This window comes from Pipistrellus hanaki (assembly GCF_964339955.1).
Source record: "Pipistrellus hanaki genome assembly, chromosome: 9".
Lineage (NCBI taxonomy): Eukaryota > Metazoa > Chordata > Mammalia > Chiroptera > Vespertilionidae > Pipistrellus > Pipistrellus hanaki.
This window is the reverse complement of record NC_140511.1, coordinates 74109660-74130433: the sequence shown is the minus strand read 5'-3', so window position 1 is coordinate 74130433 and position 20774 is coordinate 74109660. Positions and strand designations below refer to the sequence as shown.

At 41.3% G+C, this 20774-nt stretch overlaps 2 protein-coding genes across 2 annotated transcripts in view; both read left to right on the top strand.

Moving 5' to 3' along the window:
* The window catches only part of CAPRIN1 (cell cycle associated protein 1), a 44399-nt gene extending 33363 nt beyond the window's left edge, over positions 1 to 11036 (top strand). Inside the window, exons 14-19 of the mRNA XM_084894568.1 lie at positions 97 to 246; positions 1103 to 1253; positions 4403 to 4597; positions 5072 to 5172; positions 6007 to 6070; positions 7587 to 11036. Of these exons, the coding sequence (XP_084750694.1) occupies positions 97 to 246; positions 1103 to 1253; positions 4403 to 4597; positions 5072 to 5172; positions 6007 to 6070; positions 7587 to 7651 (726 nt within the window). The 3' untranslated portion in view covers positions 7652 to 11036. The remainder of the gene's footprint in view (positions 1 to 96; positions 247 to 1102; positions 1254 to 4402; positions 4598 to 5071; positions 5173 to 6006; positions 6071 to 7586) is intronic.
* A 2443-nt stretch (positions 11037 to 13479) lies between these two features.
* The window catches only part of NAT10 (N-acetyltransferase 10), a 28785-nt gene continuing 21490 nt past the window's right edge, over positions 13480 to 20774 (top strand). Inside the window, exons 1-6 of the mRNA XM_084894548.1 lie at positions 13480 to 13617; positions 15949 to 16070; positions 16948 to 17039; positions 17449 to 17620; positions 18878 to 19000; positions 19227 to 19288. Of these exons, the coding sequence (XP_084750674.1) occupies positions 15963 to 16070; positions 16948 to 17039; positions 17449 to 17620; positions 18878 to 19000; positions 19227 to 19288 (557 nt within the window). The 5' untranslated portion in view covers positions 13480 to 13617; positions 15949 to 15962. The remainder of the gene's footprint in view (positions 13618 to 15948; positions 16071 to 16947; positions 17040 to 17448; positions 17621 to 18877; positions 19001 to 19226; positions 19289 to 20774) is intronic.

Genomic DNA, 20774 nt, shown 5'->3' with positions numbered 1-20774 from the left:
TTCATGAAATAGTTAAGTTTGTTAATACACATATGGGCAGTAGCCTTGGCTAAGTGTAGTTTATCACTAAAGTGCATCTATTCACTTTGTGTTTAGGCAACAATCTCTTTAAATGCAGACCAGACTTCAGCATCCTCATCCCTTCCTGCTGCCTCTCAGCCACAAGTGTTCCAGGCTGGGACAAGCAAACCTTTACATAGCAGTGGAATCAATGTAAATGCAGCTCCATTCCAATCCATGCAAACGGTAGGCAAATTAATTCAACCAACATTGAGTACCTAGTGTGTACTGTTATCATGCTAGAATTTCAACAAAAAGTCTTCATTTAACTTTGTGCTTGGGTCTGCATCTACCCTAACTGTAGGGTATATTTAATTGAACCTAAACTCTGATTTTCCTGCTTCCAGGGGTAGATTTGAGTCTTAGGAGTTATGTGATCATATATTCTTGTTTATAGTTGCACCCTTTTGATTTGATTAACAAAATTTTAAACATGCAGAAAAGTAGACCAAAATAACAGCCATACATAAACATTGTCACCTAGATTTAACAGTTCTTTCATTTTGCTTAATTGTTTACTGAAGTATATCAAAGTAAATTTTAGGCAGTACGGTACTTAACCCTGGTTCTTCAGTAAACATCTCTAAATTACAGTTTATGGAAAATAATCAGAGTTAAATCAGTGCTCATAGGAAAATTCATAGTGTTAAATACTTAAAATATTAACTTGCCATTGAAAATATCATAAAAGAAAATAAGTAAATATTCAACTCATTTCAAGTTTATAGAATTAAATTGTGTAACTGATATTGTATCAGGGGTTTATGCCTTTTATACAGATTTGTCATTTATAATAGCATTTCCAAGGCTATTGATTATATGTCTTTAGATTTTAAAACCCACACTCATAGTGCTCTGCTTTAAGTGCTATATGGCATATATTTTTCGCCCACATTGAAGTGCATTAATTGAAGGGTGTGTATGTGTGTGTGATGTTTGAGACTTTTTTACATTTGAGGTAAAACCAGCATTAGAGTCTGCCATGTTAAAAGTGAGGAAATTATTAACAAACTGGATGAACTAATAATTTATTCACTTACAGGTGTTCAATATGAATGCCCCAGTTCCTCCTGTTAATGAACCAGAAACTTTAAAACAGCAGAATCAGTACCAGGCCAGTTATAACCAGAGCTTTTCCAGTCAGCCTCACCAAGTAGAGCAAACAGAGCTTCAGCAAGAACAGCTTCAAACAGGTAGGATACCCAGGGTCACTTCCTTGACTACTTGCTTTCCAGTGCAGTTGTTGACAGTGTAGGACAGTTTAACTTTGGAGTGGCTGCATCCAGGAATTTTTGTTTTAGCATTAGACATTACCAGTTTTGCATTTTTGATCCTGAGTTCAATTGAGTATGTATTTGCTGTAATGAATAACGTGCAGTCTTATACCCATTTTCCTTTGGTAGGTGAGCTTTCATAGTATCCTTTTTATTATGTGATTTTAATAGAATGAAACTTATTAAAATTATGGTTAATTTTGCTTTTAATTGCTAATTATTAAAGCCTGCTGGCATGATACTCAGCACTCAGTTATACAAAGTCAGGAAGCAGTAAGGATTTGGTGGTGGTTGCATCTGGTTGAAACAAAAGTCCTTGTTGGAAAGTATGTTTGTAATTTGGCCTGTTGTCATACCTGTCAGTAATAAAGTAGATAAAGCTATTTTAGATTTGTTAAAATTTATAACACATGAAATACCTTTCTTTTAGGTCTTTGGCTATTTAATTCCTAGGAGTTTAATTGGGATCCCACAACAAACTATGGCAAACCCTGCAAAAACCATAGGAGTTGTTAATACTTTGAATTTATCAGACTGATTTAAGTAACTATCGATATGAACTTTTCTTATTAGACCTGGATCAACATGGTAGATTTTTCAGTAATAAATTCTTACATAGCCCTACAGTACTCAGCACTTACTAACCAGTAGGGAGGTTAAGTCAGTCATAATATGATAGAAATTTGTCAGTTATGCTGTTTGTGCTCAGCTTCTGAATAATTGGGATTCTAGCTCTCAGGCTCCTTTAATTATTCCATTGCCATGTACTAGTATTCTTAAGTTGTTTGGAGCAGGTACATTTAGGTCCTTTTGACATTGTGCTGACATGCTTGCTATTTTGCCATTTTTTTTTCAGATGGTGTGATGAAATTAAAAGTAATTACTGCATATTGGTTAATTTTACTCCTTGTACCAGTTGATTTCAAACTGTCTTGATCTTATATTATACTTGAGTTCACTAATTGACAGAAGCACTTGAGCTAGATAGTTAACCTTTTGTTATTTTAAAAGACATTATTTATAAAGATTAACTGCATACATTCACTGACATTTTCAATAAAAAAGCAAAAGCAGCCCATGTATTTTGCTTATTTAAACTTAAACTGCTAGCCCAGTCTGTTCTCTACACAGTAGCCCCGAGTGATGATTTTAAAATGTAAGTCAGATGTCTTGCTCTTGTTCAAAACCTTTCAGTGACTTCCCATTTTATTTGGAAAAGCAATCCAAAGTCTTTGGTTTAAAAGGTCCTTTTTGATCTGGTCCCCTCCTTGATCCTGTGTATATCCTATTCCCTTCCAATAGCAGCCATAAGCACAGCAGGCTCTCTGTCTCTCATGGTCTTTATACTCCTTATTGCGTGAAACTTTCTTCCACTAATGTTTGTGTGGCTTTATTGGCTTTTTTTTTAGGTTTTTGCTCAGATAGCACCTTACAGAGATCTCCTTTATTGCCCTGTCTAAATATATCACACTCACTTTGGTCACTCATTTATCCTGCTATGGTTTAGTCTTCATCACTTATTACCTGATACTATTTAGATGTTTTCACTTGTATGTGTATTTTATTCACTTATCTCCTATTATTAAAATGTCCATCTGGGCAAAGATTATGCGTTAGTAACTGATACATCCCTGATGTCTAGGACATGCTTGGCATGTTAGTGGCACTCAGATAGTTGTTGAACAAATCAGTGTGTCCCATCATTCCAGAAGTTTTGTTTAATTTGAATTAAAGGAGAAAAGGGATTCTGGTATTTTTAAATCAAGATCACTCTTTAATTGTTTTGCTTTGAGTTTCTTACAGTGAGATTTGACCAACATTAATTCTTAGTGATAAAAAGTGAGTCGAAAATTTGGTTCTTTTACCTACTTTCTACCCGTGTACAAATGAATCTTTGTAGATAGAAAATGTTACTTGTACTGGTGATATTTGCTTGTAATTTTAAATTTTGGGAATGTAGTAAAAGGTAACTATCCTAAAGATCACAGTGTAAATAATAGTGTATTTGTTCCATTACAGTTGAAAAAGGAGTCCTGATCCCTTTTTAGATGTTTTCTAGCGTTTTAATCGAAAAATAGCGTTCTACGAACAAAAATGTACTTGGGCTTTCTTGAGTGTATAAAATAGGTCAGGTAAAGATTTTCAAGAGTCACACCACCTTTTCTTTCTGCCCAAGCATGGGAGTTCTGGGCTGGCTAGAGGCTGCTGCTTTTGTTCCTGGGGTATAGGCAGGTCCTTGCTGCGGTGTCTACTTTCCTCACCTCCGAAAGGTATAATTAGCACCCCGTTTTTTGCCTCCCCCACCCCATGAATTGTGAAAACTACTAACATTGGCATAATAGCAGGATGTGCCTTGGTATTTAACATTTGAAGGTTTCCAGATCCCCCGCTAAGGAGGACGGGTGCAGGGTAGTGGGCCTTCTAAGACTTCCCTTTCATTGTAGCTGGCTGCATGCCAGTGTATCATTTAACTGTCTTCAAAATTGGCTGCACTCGAAAGTGCTTGAAATGAATTAAGAATTCAGGGGCATACAAGTTGAAGGCTGGTTTATCTTTGTAATTGACTGAATATTGTAGCTTAGCTGTGGAAACATTTTTTTGTATTTTCACTAAATTTGAGGGAGATTTAAAAGAATAAGAAAGCTATAACTACTAAGGAACCTTATAGTGAAAATAAGTAATTAAATAGTATAAAATGATAATTTTACTGTTTCTGTATATGAGATCTTTGAATTATTTTTGGTCTCTTGTGCTAATAGGCATTGCCTCTCAGAAGATGTTTACTATAGTTTTTAATAATTTGGAAGGATAGAATTGTGTGTTCTCCCAGTTGTGTGCTTTCAGAGATACGGAATTGTTGGAGATTTGTATTCTGTTGTAGGAGCAAGGCAGGGACTTATTAATGTGCAGTTTTCCCTATTAATATGAAAATTTATGTAAAGCCAGAATTAAACTTTGAGGAGACTATAAGATTCTTCGTAAGCCAGAAAGCATGTGGGAGAACAAATTGTAATGAGCTGTGTATAGTGTATGGGTGTATGTTCATCTTTTTTCCTCTTTTATTATAGTGGTTGGCACTTACCATGGTTCCCAGGACCAGCCCCATCAAGTGACTGGTAACCACCAGCAGCCTCCCCAGCAGAACACTGGATTTCCTCGTAGCAGTCAGCCCTATTACAATAGTCGTGGTGTGTCTCGTGGAGGCTCTCGTGGTGCTAGAGGCTTGATGAATGGATACAGGGGCCCTGCAAATGGATTCAGAGGTAAAAATTAACACAAATTCATGCCCTTTCCTGATTTGTAAAATATATATAGAAATAGTCATCTTGTCATCTTTTTGGGAAAGATATGTATCTCTCTGCATTAGTCTCCTATATAATTTTTAAAATTTTACATAATTTGATAGTCATTTAAATTGACATTGAGTTTTTTATAAGTGTTAGATCCATGCCAACTATTGTCTTATAAGGGATAACTGCTTTCTATATATTATTAGACCTTAGCGATTTTTTTTTTTCTTGCCTTTTCGTGTGTGTATGTGCATGGGTGGGAGAAAATTTCATTTTCTAATTAATGCTCATAGAAATATGTAAATAAATTGGGTCAGGAGAGTAATTAGAAATTAATATGAATAACTATCATGGCTTATAATTTTTTAGTTCTTCCCTTGGTCAGTAGTAAGAAAGCAAACATTCCTTGTGAAGATAAGAAAATTATTCTCTTGTTCTAAATTTTAGGAGGATATGATGGTTACCGCCCTTCATTCTCTAACACTCCAAACAGTGGTTACACACAGTCTCAGTTCAGTGCTCCCCGGGACTACTCTGGCTATCAGCGGGTAGGTAAAGTTGTTTTAAAATACAAAATGGCTGAAATATACCAGTGAAAGTGATTGTAGTTTCTTTTTAAAATATATTTTTATTGGTTTCAGAGAGCAGAAGGGAGAGAGAAGCATTGATCAGCTGCCTCTTGCACATCCCCCACTGGGGATGGAGTCCACAACCTGGGCATGTGCCTTGATGGAGCATCAAACCCTCAACCTCTTGGTTCATAGGTTGCTGCTCAACCACTGAACCATACTGTCTGGGCTGTAGTTTCCTGATGGACTTGATTAACTAATTTGGGTTGATTTTATACCTCTGTTGTTTTTTAAAAAATTATTTTTATTGAAATCAGAGAGGAAGGAGAGAGAGAAACATCAATGATGAGAGAGAATCATTGATTGGCTGCCTCCTGCACACCTCGTACTTGGGATTGAAGCCACAACTCGGGCATATGCCATTGACCAGAATCGAACCCAGGACTCTTCATCCCTGGGCCGATGTTCTGTCCACTGAGTCGAACCAGCTAGGGCTGATTTTATACCTTTTTACAAGATAATCCATTATGGAGAATGATGACTTTTGCTTTTTCTTAGCACTCGGTGTAGGTACTCATTTAAGTACATCAGCTAAAAACAATAATTTTAAAGAGCAGAGAGAAAGAAAACATTTCATTGAATGTTCTTTAGAATAATAGGAGTATAACAATTATAGAATAATCATTACATTGAAATGTCTAAAAGAATAAAGAAGAGTTCTGTATTTTGCAAGTATTTGACTAAGAATCTAGATGGCTAAAGATTTAAAAATTACTTTCTCTTCTCTTCAGTACTAACTAGCATGTCTTTTAGGATGGATATCAGCAGAATTTCAAGCGAGGCTCTGGGCAGAATGGACCACGGGGAGCCCCACGAGGTAATATTTTGTGGTGGTGATCCTAGTTCCTAATGGAGCTTCTGTTCTGGCCTTGGAAGAGCTGTCCATAATCTGCATGTAGGCTACGTGTTAGGAGTACATCTATCATTTCCAGACTTGTTGCAAGGGATTAAATGAAATGCTCTGTTTCTAAAATTTATCTTGAACCCAAATTTAATTTTTTGAATGACTTTCCCTGTTACTATACTGTCTCAAAAACTAGAACATTTTTCCTCCTCAGAAAAAAAATGTTTTTCCAACTGCAAATTATTTTTCAGGTCCTAAAACCTGCTAAATGTTTTTAGGAAGTACTTACTGAAACATTTTGTAAGACATTTTTGGAATGAGATTGAACATTTATATAAATTTATTATTCCTCTTTTATTTTTGAAACATGCATATTATATTTTAGGGCCAGAGACCCTTTAATGGCCAGATAAGCCATAGTTACATTTAGAGAACCATTTAGAAGTCATAGAACTTAATTGAAATTTCAATGCCTTTTGGACCACTATTATATAAATACCCATTTATTTCTGACTTTTAAACAAAACCTCCAAATTCCTAATTAGTTAAATATTTAAAAATACAGCTTTTAAGAGTTTTTGTCTAATGTAGGAAAACTACTTCATACGATTTGGGCAGGAAGTCAACCTATGTAACAGAAATAGCATTTCATATGATCTGAAGTTCTAAATGGTTCTCTTGTTTGAAGGATGTAAATTGAATAGGTTTCCTCTAGATATTGGCCATCACATGTATAAAATGTATATTTAGGAGGAATTATAAAGTACTTTGATTTTAATGCTAATAGAAACTGGCCAGCAAAAGGTGCATTTTAAAAAAATTAATGGATCACTGGGAAATTATTGACTTGAAATCTCAAAGAATATTTGCATGTGAATGTTAGTTATGTTCATTTTCACCTTGTAGCATATTCTATGAAAGTTGAGTTGACTGGTAGCTAAAAATTGTTTTAACAGCATGTAAAAAGTTATTTTATCTGTTACAAGTCATTATACAATTTTCAATGTTATGTAGTTTCTTTTTAAAAGTTTAGGTAATAAGGTCTGTTTTTCATTCTGGTGCTTTTATTAATTTTGATAGTATGATGTTACTTACTACTGAAATGTAATAAGCTAGAGTGTACACTAGAATGTAAGCTCCATGAGAGCAGGTACCTTGTCTGTTTTCACTGCTGTATCTATTTCCAACGCCTGATGACAGTGCCTGGCACATAGTAGGCACTCAATAAATACTTGTTGAATGAATGAATGAATGAGTACTGGTGGAATACTCCATTAGCTCTACTCTTCTTTTAGCTAGAGAACATGAGCAAATTTGGGCATGACAACTTCCAGGACAGGTGAAACTTGAACACTGAAGAATTGACCTCTTAAACCTAATAATGTGGTGACAAGCTACCCACATGCTTCTTGACTTCAGATGAAAATCTGCTTGAAGGCAAAACAAATAGTATTTGAAAGAAAAACCAAATGCCATTTTTGTCTTCTAGGTCGTGGAGGGCCCCCAAGACCCAACAGAGGGATGCCGCAAATGAACACTCAGCAAGTGAATTAATCTGATTCACAGGATTATGTTTAATCGCCAAAAACACACTGGCCAGTGTACCATAATATGTTACCAGAAGAGTTATTATCTATTTGTTCTCCCTTTCAGAAAACTTATTGTAAAGGGACTGTTTTCATCCCATAAAGACAGGACTACAATTGTCAGCTTTATATTACCTGGATATGGAAGGAAACTATTTTTACTCTGCATGTTCTGTCCTAAGCGTCATCTTGAGCCTTGCACATGATACTCAGATTCCTCACCCTTGCTTAGGAGTAAAACATAATATACTTTACAGGGTGATAATATCTCCATAGTTAACCGAAGTGGCTTGGAGAAAGCAAGATTGACTTGTGACATTGGATAAAGTCTACAAATCAACCCTAGCGTTACTCAATGGTAATTGACAAAAACATTTCCCTTGAAAGGAAGATGGAAGGAGTTTGGTTTGGCAGAAAACTGCATTTCACAGCTTTTCCAGTTAAATTGGAGCACTGAACGTTTAAATGCACATCAAATTACGCATGGGCCCTTAATCACATATATAAGGTTGGCTACCAGCTTTGACACAGCACTATTCATCCTTGGCCAAATGACTGTGGTTAAAAACACATGTATATTGCTTCCTAACAGCTGACACTGTGTAAGACAAAGCCAAAATGCAAAATTAGGCTTTGATTGGCACTTTTTGAAAAATATGCAACAGATATGGGATGTAATCTGGATCACCGCTTCTGTACTGACTGTGAAATATTTAGATGCCTTTGAACACATAACATTTTCTTTGACAATGATTTTTGTAAGGACTGGTAATACCTACCATCATTCCTTATGATGCTCATTGTCTGTCACTAATCCTTGGATCTTGCTGTTTTGTCACCTGAAGTGGTACAGGTACTGATGGAAATCTATAATGGATAATCCTAACACTCTTGGCCACATGTTTTCCTGCAGTCTGAAGGTTTTTAAAAGATATCAAATGCCTGCTGCTACCACCCTTTTAAATTGCTATCTTTTGAAAAGCACCAGTATATGCTAGATTGATTTCCCTATTTTAGGGAAATGACAGTCAATAGTTTCAGTTCTGATGGTATAAGCAAAACAAATAAAACATGTTTATAAAAGTTGCATCCTGAAACACTGGTGTTCAACAGCTAGCAGCTGTTCAATCATGCATTGTTAGTGTTTCTCCAGCAGCTATTTCTATAGTACTTAAATTTGTCTAACCCTAATTATCCTTTTCTCCTGAGGGATTTCTATTCAAAGTGGTGATTCCTTCCCTTAGGTGCACAGGGAGAGTCACAGATTTTGATGGAGATTGACAGTTTAGTAATTGATGTACTATGCTGGAATGAGTGCTAGCAGTTTGAGCACTTAGTTCTGTGCCTATGAACTCAATGCTGCTGGTCGTATCCCACTTTGACTTCATGGAGAACTAAGCCCACCTATTAAGAAAAGGTTACTAAATTAATGATATTTTCTGTGCAGAAGTTACATTTTTTCAGCCTTTAGCTAAGGAATTTTTTTTTCAGTAGGTGCTCAGCACAAAACTGTTCTCAAACATTCTTCGTTAGACAACTGGAGTTTTTGCTGGTTTTAACCTAAAATGGATAGGCTGTTGAACATTCCACATGCAAAAATTTTGTAGGGTGGTGGGGAGTGGGGGGGAATCTTCAATGTTTATTTTAAAATAAAGTAAGTTCTTCTTGACTTTCCTCATGTGTGGTTGTGGTACATCATATTGGAGGGTTATCTGTTTACATTTGCAAATGAGTATTTATTTTGTTGGCACCTCCCCTTGTGTGCTTTAAATGACATCTGCCTGGGATGTACCACAACCATATGTTATGTGTATTTTAGAGGGATTATGTAGAATATTCATGGTTTATTGGGTAATCCCTAGTTGTATGCTTACAGTCCTCTATAAAACTAAATTTGCTATCCATGTAGAAAAGAATTCAATGACATTTACAATCAAAATTGAAGTAAATAAGTTCTTTATACAGTGAGCTCAATCAGTTCAGATTGAGATGGTGAGAAGAAACACTAGATTTCATAATGGGATGGGATTACTTCCTAGATTTCAAAATTCTATGCATTAGTGTAGATGTTGTGAATGTGTTAAAGGTATTTGTTTGATTATTTGTTTTTTTTGAAGTACTGTGTATTTTTTTTTTTTTGGCATTCTACCATTACAGTGTAAATGTAAAGCATTTATGCTTCAATTCAGACTATATTTTTAAATATTTTAAAATATTTTTTATTGATTTTTTTTTTTTTTTTTTTTTTTTTTTTTTTTTTTTGAGAAGGAGAGGGATAGAAATTTGGATGAGAGAGGAACATCATCGATTGGCTGCCTCTTGCACTGCCCCTATTGGGGATGGAGCCCGCAACCTCTTGATTCCTGGTTTGATGCTCAACCAGGGAGCCACACCGGCTGGGGCCAGGCTATATTTTTTAAAGGAATACCTCCTTCTGAGGCAGAGAACTTTGTACAAGGTTCCATTAAGATCTGAGTCTTGGTTCTAAGTATTCTGTGTAATATATTAATATACTTGTCCCACCTATCTGCAGAAAGGCTTTTTTTTTGGTCAAATGCATATATTAGCAAAGTTGCAAGGAAATGATTGTCATGTCTCACTGTAGCTTCTTGAAATAGCAAGACTCCATACATACAAAGAATTTTTGTAAATGCACAAATTCCAATCATCTCACATGGACAATGTGGCTTTTGTTTTAAAGCTTTAAGGTAGAATGTCGTGGATTGCCTTGGTTAGGGCAATTTAATTTTCAGATCCTGATATCCCTAAAGAATAGGGAAGAGTTTTTCCTGATCATTGTTATCTTGATACTAAAGTATCCTTTACATGTTTTTTAATCAGTTAGCTTGTATAGTTGTTTTGCCTTATATGCAACATGGGAGATTTTTCCACTTATTGGAGACGTGAAAATGTGTTTATTAACAGAAGGCTCATGAACGGAGGTGCTTTGTTGACAACCAATTCATAAAATGTAGAAGATAGTTGAGTAGTCAGTCTTATAAGTGTCTTAGGAAATTTGTATTTTATTTTCAATGACATCTAGGGGGAAATGGGATATAGATAAGCACTGAGTTCAAAACCTTCATTTCATCTTTAAGCTCCTGAATTCCTAAGTCACTCAGTTCTTGTTAAGCCTCTTAAGTTTTGTTGACAAAAGAGTTGGTATTGCCCTTGAACTTTTCCCTTCTAAATAGGTAATGGGGAAGGAAAACCCTCAGGAAACTGAAAGTAAACTGTTAAGGCTCATCACACCTTTTCCAATTTTGAATTCTACAAAAATACTGGAGAAGACTAGTGAATGTTTTAATTACATTAGATTAAATCATTAAAGTCTTATTCCTTATTGTCCTTGAGTGAAGTCTGCCTTAGTTGCATATACCATTCATCAAACTTTAAGTAAAGATGTGTTCCTTACACTTAGGAGGAGAGGAAAAAGCTTAAAGACATCTCTTTGGTAGCCTTGATTTCTAAGAGGACAGGACTACAGTATTCTCATCAGGCTTTCAATACCTTTCACAGCTGCTCTGAAGCCTAATCCAGTCCCATGCAGAAGACTGGCTCTTACTTAGAGTTTACATAGTGAAGGTTCACCTAATCTATTAATAAGCCAATTTTCAGTACTGTTATTTGTAAGTACTGGTTTTCTTTGAGTCCTGTGTTTAAATTAGGGAGCCACTGAACTAAATCTTCATTGAGAAAATTTGGGTGGCCTTTGCCCAGCATGCCAAGCACTGAGCATTCAGTGGTGACAAAAATCACTGCGGTTCCTTCTTTCAATGACTGTCTAAAGATACTGATGTGGCAGTAGAGTGTAGCAAATGCCACGATGGCGTAGCATAGCTTTTAAGGCCATGACTGATAGGATGTGACCTACTCAAAACGATCAGGAAAGGCTTCATTGGAAGATGCTGAACTAAAACGAGAGGAAAGCATGTCTAAAGGTCAAATCTCCAGTGTCTGAGAATTCCATCTGGTTCAAGTGAGAATACAGACCTGGTAGAGTTAGAGTGCGAGGCGGAAGAAGCACACACAAACCACTATAGTTTTTATGGTTCTTGCCATGTTTTATTTTGTAAGAATAGATGGGGACTATTGAAGATTTTTGAGCTGTGTGTACAGGGGAAAGGATGGTGGGCCTCCTAATAAATGCCATTTTGAAGAACACTCAGTGCAGTGTTGAGAAGAAAATGTACAGGTCAAGAGATGCCTGCTCAAAGTAATTCATGTATGAAATACAAAGTGTGGAGGGTGGTGAATGGGTTCTATGTATTTCCTATCTGTATACTTTGCTGAGTTCTCTGGGCCTTGGTTATCAGACTTATCTCTAGCTAATACTTTTTTTCCCTTAGATGACCTCATTTAATCTCATGATTTTGACACAGTTAGCATTTTATTGTGAAATATTTCTAGGTCCCAAACTCTTGAGGCAATCCATACTGTCTTCATTTGAATGTGGTGAGTATGCCAATTTGGTCTCTTGATTAGCCCACATTTTTCGTTACTCAGAGCACACACATCTGGGACATCGTCTTGAATTTCCTTTCATACCCTATATCTAGTCGTTACGCAAATGCACATGGTTCTACCTTGAAAATATATCCTGAGTCATACAGCACTTGTGGCTATCACCAATAGAAGTTAACTACAGTAGATTATAATGGTTCTCCCTGCTTCTATTGTTGCTATAGTTTTTGCATAGTGGCCAGAGTGAGCCTTTTAAGAGGACAGATTTTGTCATTTCCCTGAATCCCAAACTGCAGTGGTTTCCCATCACACCTGAAGTTGTCAGTCAGTGGCCCACATGCTCCTCATTACCCGCCTGATCTTTTTGTTAATTACTCTGGCCACACTGGCTGCTTTGCCAAGATTTTCACAAGTTTGGATCTTTGCTTCATGTCCACCTCTAAAGCAGTACCCTTAATCACTGGATATTTTAGCTTTAATAACACTTAAAACCTACTTGAAGCTTCACGAAGGACAGGAACGTGGTTACTATCCCCTGCTCCTGGCATGGTGACGGTTGAGTAAAGAAATTGGACTAGATGGGTGATGGCGCCGATTACATCAGCTTTAGAAGTGCTTGCTTTGGGGAAAGTTTTAGGGAGCAAGGGGAAATGAGTCCGGCTTCAGACATGATGAATTTGAGGTGTCCGAAAAAAAGTGTCAAACAGTTAAATTTATGAAGTTCAACGATCTAGCCCAAAGACAATGTATGGGTGACCTTGTGGCCATGTATTTAGGAGAGTTATGGGAGCTGCACAGGGGCAGTAGCAGCTGAACTCGGGAGCGCCAGCACTGGGTGGCCGTGGGCCTAGAGGGAACCTGCAAAGTACGGCGGTCGCAATGGGTACGAAACAGGATTCCGGACTACCAGGTCCTCGACTGGGTGTGCTGCTTAAATGAGATGAAATAGGTATGCGGACGGAGTTTCCTCACCTTGTCCCAGTAAAACAGTAAGGTGCTTAAATAAGAGGGCCGGTAAAATGACGCGGATTCCTGAAACCCGGAATGCCTCGCATAATGAGGCTAATGAAGAGAACCCTGGACTACTCACCCAGTGGTGTCCGGGCCTGCCCGGCACAGGGGAGGCTGGGGGTGCGGGCACCTGCGTGCTTTATTTTGCCCTTGGCAGCTAGATGTCTTCATTTCGATATGAAGAGGAGCAAATTACACGCTGCACCATAGCCGCCGCCCGCACAAGAGCAGCGGTGGCGTCCAGGATGGTAGCTCCGCCTCCGGGGCCTGACGTCATCACGCAGCGACGGGGCTGAGGAAGGCCCCCCGGGCGCGCGCCGCCTCTCAGCGCCGGGGGGCGGGGCCGGAGCCGGGCGGAAGCGGCTGTCCCTGCGCGGTCCCAAGAAGCTGCTCCTGAGCACGTCGTCCTCCACGTGCTTCCGCTTGGCTGCCGGTGGAATCCACCAGCTCGGGACGCAGGTACTTCTCCGGGGCGGCGGGGCCTGGGTGCCGGGGCCGGTGTCCTGGGGCCGAGGAGCCCGGCGTCCACGCCTGTGCCCGGCCACGCCGGCTGCCGCCCCGCCGGCGCCCCGGGATGACAGGAGCCTCTCCCCAACGGGCAGCCACTCGGGCGCTCTCCGGGGTAGGGGTGAGGGTGGAGGCGGGGAGTGTCCCTGGCTAGGTTTCCACCCTCCGGGGACCTCTCGCTGGGGGAGTCGAGGTGAAGGGGTGGTGACAGCACCTTCGCCTCCCGCGGACTCGCCCGCAGCACTGAAGCCCGCGCCGGGGACCCGGGGGCCGCGCTGGCGTCCCGCTGAGATCGTCTGAGCCCAGATCCTCCCACCCAGCTGCTCCACGGCGCTCATTCATTTACACTCCGCGCTCAGCAGTCACACTCAGGACTTCCTTTTGTTTACTAGTACACCCCGAAGGCCGCCCGGCGTATGGATGCTGTGTGTATTTGTTAGACGACAGACGAGTGAATGAAAAATAATCACCTCTTTCCCCCTTCAAGGCCTTCCTCATCCATTAAGCATTTCATGGCCACAGTAATCTAGGACTTGAATCAGAAGTCAAGACTTTGGTACTATTCTGGGCCTGCCAGGTAACTGGAGCAAAAAGCAGTCCCAGGAACTGTTATGGATGGGTTATAATGGGGTCGTTCTGTGGCCGGCAACACAGCCATCAAGATGGGCAGGTTAGAGAAAACGAATGACCAGGCTCCCCAGTCAGGCAGACTTGGGTGTGAGTCCTGTCTCCACAGCTTTCTTCCTCGGGATACTTGCTCCTTTCCTTATAAAATGGGAACCACGATTGGGACGTAGTGTTTATAGTAAAACAGAACTGCAAAATTCCGTATTTGGGTTGGGGAATTACAAGAACAGTAAAGGCATGGTGAAGGTTCAGTTAATGAGCTTTACATTTAGAATGTAGCAGACACTGGAGTTTCAAAGTAACACTTAAAATTTCACGTTATAAATGTAATTAACATATCGGATGTTTCTTTGGTGTATTATGGCAATGATGTGATATTTTATTATATGAAATTACAATAATTTTTGAGGTCTACCTGGTGTGTGAATTTTAAAAAGCAAAATTCCACACCCCCCCAAAGGAAAAACAAACAAACAACAAAATAAGAATCACCAGCAATCTCAAATCTAGAAATAACTACTTTATATTTTGGTGTTTTCTTCCAGTCTTTCCCCCCCCCCCTTTCTAAAAAATAATACTTTAAAAAATATATATATATTTTATTGATTTTTTTACAGAGAGGAAGAGAGAGGGATATAGAGTTAGAAACATCGATGAGAGAGAATCAATCAGCTGCCTCTTGCACACCCCCTACTGGGGATGTGCCTGCAACCAAGGTATATGCCCTTGACCGGAATCGAACCCTGGATCTTTCAGTCCACAAGCCGACGCTCTATCCACTGAGCCAAACCAGTTTCGGCAAAAAATAATACTTTTATTTGTTGATTTCAGAGAGGAAAGGAGAGAGGGAGAGAGATAGAAACATGAATGATGAGAATCATTGATTGGCTGCCTCCTGCATGTCTCCCACTGGTCAAGCCTTCAGCAGCAACCCTGCACCTGAGCCCTGACAGGGAATCCAACCGGGACCTCTTGGTTCAACCACTGAACTACGTAGGCCAGGCATCTCCCCCCGCCCCATGTATTATGTATATGCATAAAAAACCCAATATTATACTTAATCCTGCCACATTATTCTCTCATGAGCATCTATATCCATATTTGTAGATAACTTTAATGATTTTGAAAAAGTTTTATTGAAAGCTGCTTTATTATATCCCATAGATATACCATTATATAGTACTGGAGGTCTGGTACACAAAATTTGTGCAGTGGAAGGGATGGTCCCTCAGCTTGGCCTGCACCCTCTCACAGCCCAGCTCTGGCTGAGCGTCTGCTCCCTGGTGGTCAGTGCACATCATAGCTACTGGTCGTTCTCCTGTAATGGCCACTTAGGTTTTTATTATATAGTGTAGTCACTATTTTTTTTTTTTTGAACATGGTTTCTGATTTTTTAAAATACTCCTCCATATACTTGTGAATGACAGCTTTCCTGTTGACTTCCCATGTTGAAGGAACATTTTCTTTGCCTCCCAAGCCTCAGTTTCCTAATTTTAAAAAATCAGGGTGATGTCTTCCCAAGAGAGCTGTTTGAGGGCTAAAGTGTTACCTGTAAATGTGCCTAGAACAGTCCCAGGCCTCACAGGAGGCACAGCTAATGTTCCTCCCCCAGAGTCTGGAGCTCATGTCAGTGCGCTTCCTTCCTTTCTGTTTTAGCGATAGTATTCGCCATGCATCGGAAGAAAGTAGATAACCGAATCCGGATCCTCATAGAGAATGGGGTAGCTGAGCGGCAAAGGTCTCTCTTCGTTGTGGTTGGAGATCGAGGAAAAGATCAGGTAAGGCCTGGTGCATGGTTCTGCCTTAATGTGTGCAGTCCCAAGAGTCGGCATGGTACAGGCCCTCTTGGCCTTTAGCACACAATGACATTAAGGACCCTTGACTGCTTTTCTTTTTAAATGCTTTCTTTAAAAAACATTCTTTTTTATTGATTTCAGAGAGGAAGGTGGAGGGATAGAGATAGAAACATCAATGATGAAAGACAATCATTGGTTGGCTGCCTCCACACCTCCTACCGGGGATCAAGCCCGAAACCCGGGCATGTGACCTGACCGAAAATCGAACCTTAACCTCCTGGTTCATAGGTTGATGCTCAACCACTGAGCCAGACCAGTCCAGCTTGATTGGCTTTCTTTTTTAATATATATATTTTTTATTGATTTTAGAGAGGAAGGGAGAGGGAGAGAGAGAGAGAGAAACATCAATGATAAAAAAATCATTGATCGGCTGCCTCCTGCATGCCCCCGACTGGAGATCAAGCCCGCAACCCAGGCATGTGCCCTTAACTGCAATCGAACCCGGAACCCTTCCGTCCACAGGCCAATGCTCTGTCCACTGAGCCAAACCTGCTAGGAGCTTGACTGTTTTCTTTAAGTAAAATGCCAACAGGGAAATCTTCCTTTATTTATTTGTAAGTGATAAATACTCTGTATTTAGAATTATTAGCAGACAGGTTAATAACTTTAGATGCCTTGAGTGGTGGGTGGTTAAGGGTGTGTGGCTTCTAGTCCCATCGGGAGCCCTACTTGCCTTGTGACTTTGGGCACTTCCCTGGCCCTCCGCTTAGTTTCCACATCTGTCAAAGGAGGTCTTGGGCCTGGGCAGACTCAAGGGTCTCTTTTGGTTCTGAGATTCTGTGACTTTTTCCTTTGGCAGGTGGTCATACTCCATCACATGTTGTCCAAAGCGACCGTGAAGGCTCGGCCCTCGGTGTTGTGGTGTTACAAGAAAGAGCTGGGGTTTAGCAGGTAAGCTCGGCCCTTTGCGTGCCCCGTGCTACCTATGATTCCTGCTCCTTAGTTAAGTGCCAGGAAATTACTTTTCCTTTTGAGCCTTTTAATTGTTTTTAAAAGCAGTGCCCTGAGGTAACGAGGTCCCTGAGGTTGGTTTCAAGCTCTGGCTCTGGCCAAAAGAGGTTTAGGGACTCTCATCACCCTTGTTTTAAAGTGACAGAGCAGGATGGCAGGGTTCACACCCAGGCTTGCCTCTGTCTCCCTCTGAAGCCCAGCTTCTAAACCACTCTGCTTCAGGCGAAGGGATCAGCACTACATTTCCAGGTTCCCTCCCGGCTCTGAAGGTCTAAGCAGGTGATCATTCGCTTCCAGTTCTCTAGCCCCTCTGGTTAACTGGTTCTCATGGGATGGGGGGTGATTGCAGCCACCGGAAGAAAAGGATGCGTCAGCTACAGAAAAAAATAAAGAACGGAACTTTGAACATAAAGCAAGACGACCCCTTTGAACTCTTTGTCGCCGCCACAAACATTCGCTACTGCTACTACAATGAGACACACAAGATCCTGGGCAACACCTTCGGCATGTGTGTCCTCCAGGTGGGTGCCGTCCTCCGGGAGGCTGGGAACACTTGGCCTCTTTCAAACAGACGATAATTCATCCTGTGTTAAGAGAACAGTTTCTACTTAAAGTGGCACTTGGCTAGGGATACCAACACTGGCAGTGATGTTCTGTCACACTGAGTCTAACAGGCTCAAGCTGATAAAGAAAGCGCTGTGACCTTCAAGTGACCCCAGAACCCCAGGTCTTGATTGGAAGTAACTGAAAACTTGGGTGACCAGTTGGACTTGTTTTAACCAACTGGGTACAGACCTGTGCACTCATGTCCTGTCCAGAGTGCCTGACTGGCATAACCCTCACCAATACTCTCCTGCCCCTTCAAGTCCTTAAACTCCCCTCACAACCTCCCCCTACACACACACACACACACACACACACACACACACACACAACTACCCGGTGAATTTCTTCACTTATATGCATTATTTTTTCTGGCAAGTTATAGACTATTTCACATTTGTCTTTGTTTTGAGCTCTCATGGTCTTTGTTTTAGTCTTTGATTCACACACACACACACACACACACACACACAAAAGACATTTAAGCACAAATCCCACATTTTGGTATGTATTTATTTATATGTACTATTATGATTACATACATTGTAAAGCAGACCTTACAACGTATAAATTAGGAAAATCATGACTAGAAGTTCTAATTTTCCCCCTCTGCCGTCCAGTGGGTTATGCCACCCACTGCTGGCTTGCATCCCACCTTGGAGGCAGGAAAAAGCATTTTGCCTCACACTCTGTTCATCACTGACCCATAGGGAGTGTTGTTGAGCTCACCACTGTTAACTGTTATCAGTGGCAGTGACTGTGGCTCCTTTAGCAATGGCTCCCCCGTGTGGTGCAGTTGAGTCTTGTCAGTTACAGTTCCCATCTGTAAACATAGCAGAAAATGAATGTGAGATGTTTCTGAAATTCATGTTTGAATCAGTGAAGACTGGATGATGGCTGTCCAAAATGCATGTTATCAGAGATTATTAGAAACACTTTTGACGTGTAAATGCAGGTATCCCTATTCTCCGGGGCTGGGCTTCTGTGGTACCCTAAGTAAGGTAAGGGTGTGTGTGTGTGTGTGTGTGTGTGTGTGTGTCCGGTGAGCTGGGTGAAGGGTGTGGTCTTGAGCCTGTACTCTGAAGCCCTCCTTTTACTTCAGCCCCTGGCCCTTGGGTAAGCTTCCATGTGGGTACTCTGCATGGCCAGCCCTTTCTAAAATCTCTTTCTTCCAGGATTTTGAAGCTTTAACTCCAAACCTGCTGGCCAGGACCGTAGAAACAGTGGAAGGTGGTGGGCTCGTGGTTATCCTCCTACGGACCATGAACTCCCTCAAGCAGTTGTACACGATGACCATGGTAAGTGTCTGTCTGGTAACTTAATGTGGAGGGCTCAAATCAGATGTGTTTACTATAGACCACTCTGAAGAATTCCTGTTGAGCAGTCCCAGTGAGTGGTCAGCACGGTCTCTGGGCTGAGAGCGCTCAGACTGCAGCTAATGAGAAAGTCACTGCAGCGACCCTAAGTGTGCCTAGGAACCTCTGAATTTTGTGGATGCCTCTGTTAATGGCTGTTCTCTTCTAGGACGTGCATTCAAGATACAGGACTGAGGCTCATCAGGACGTGGTGGGGAGATTTAATGAGAGGTAGGCTGTAGCACATTCTCAGGCCTTTATTGTGGGAGCCACCGTGGGAGGGATGTTTTGTCTTGAACCCAACAGAGTTGGGCTTCTGTCTGAGGGAGGTAGTACCGGAGCCCAAACGTGAGACCTTGGACAGCAGCAGCTGTGAAATAGCAGAAAGCAGTGCAAGCACGTGGGAAGCTGGGCCAGGAGGCCTGGATTCTGTCTCGCTCCCGGCCCTCACCAAGTCCCGCTCCCTCTCCGGCTCTCAGCTAACTCATCTGTCAGAGGGGTGATTTGTCTGGGTCACTGTTTCCCGAAATGCGTTTTGCAGAACACTAGTTTTTATTTTTTTATTTTTATTGATTTCAGAGAGGAAGGAAGAGGGAGAGTTAGAAACATCAACGATGAGAAAGAAGCTTTGATTGGCTGCCCCCTGCATGCCCCCAACTGGGGATCGTGCCCGCAACCGGGGCATGTGCCCTTGACCAGAGTTGAGTCCGGGACAGGCCGAGGCTTTATCCACTGAGCCAAGCCGGCCAGGGCGAACACCAGTGTTTTAAGGGGGACCTTCTGACAAAAGGGTTTTGTGGCCCAGTGTGTCTGGGGAATGCTGGCACTGCTCTTCCTTTATGAAGAGTCACTTTAGCCTGTTGTAGCCTCGGAAAGCCCGCAGCAGCAGGGGCCTGTTGAACGTTTATTTGGCCCCGGGCCCTTTTTTAGGGAACTCCAGTTAGCAGCCCGTGAAGCACATTGAGAAGCGGTGGCCATGAACAGTAGTTCTCAGCTGGAGCCATTGGGCACTGGGGGGATTTGGCAATGCCTGGAGCCATTTTGATTGTTATGTTGGGGGGGGGGTGGTAGAGGGTGCTACTGGCATCTAGTGGGTAGAGGCCAGGGATCTGCTAACCAGCTTAAAAGCCACAGAACAACAAAGAGTGATCTGGTCTAAGATGTCAGTGGTGCTGAGGGTGAGCCATCCTGGCCTTGAGCCTGGGGCCTCTCTGAGACTGACTCCCGGAGCAGGGCAGGAAGTTACGCTGTGCTTCCCCGAAGACTGTGACCGAAAGCAGCATGAGGCCTTTTTCTTGCATCTGTGGGAGAATTTCAAGTTTATAGCCAAACACATGTTTTCCTACATGCAAGAATGTTTATGTTCTGTTTCTTAAGGGAGCTTTCCTGTCTTCCCTTTCCTTTATTCTTTCTGGCTGTGACAGCAGGTAAATCCATTTGTGCATGTTTCTCTGTGTGAGCGGTGAGCACATGGGAGTGGGTTTGGAGGTCCCCATTTAAGGGAGCCCTGAGACACCATAGTGCTAAAGGGTGAGGGGATGTGGGAAGGGCCAAATGGCACAGGGAACAGTGGCGGCTGTGCACAGAGGAATGCTTGTAAGCAGTCTCTCGAGAGTTCTCAGCTTTCTCTGCTGCATGAAGCCTGTTCAGGCCCTAGCTGGTGTGGCCCAGTGGGTTGGGCTGAAGGGTTGTCAGTTGATCCTAGCTGGGTACATGG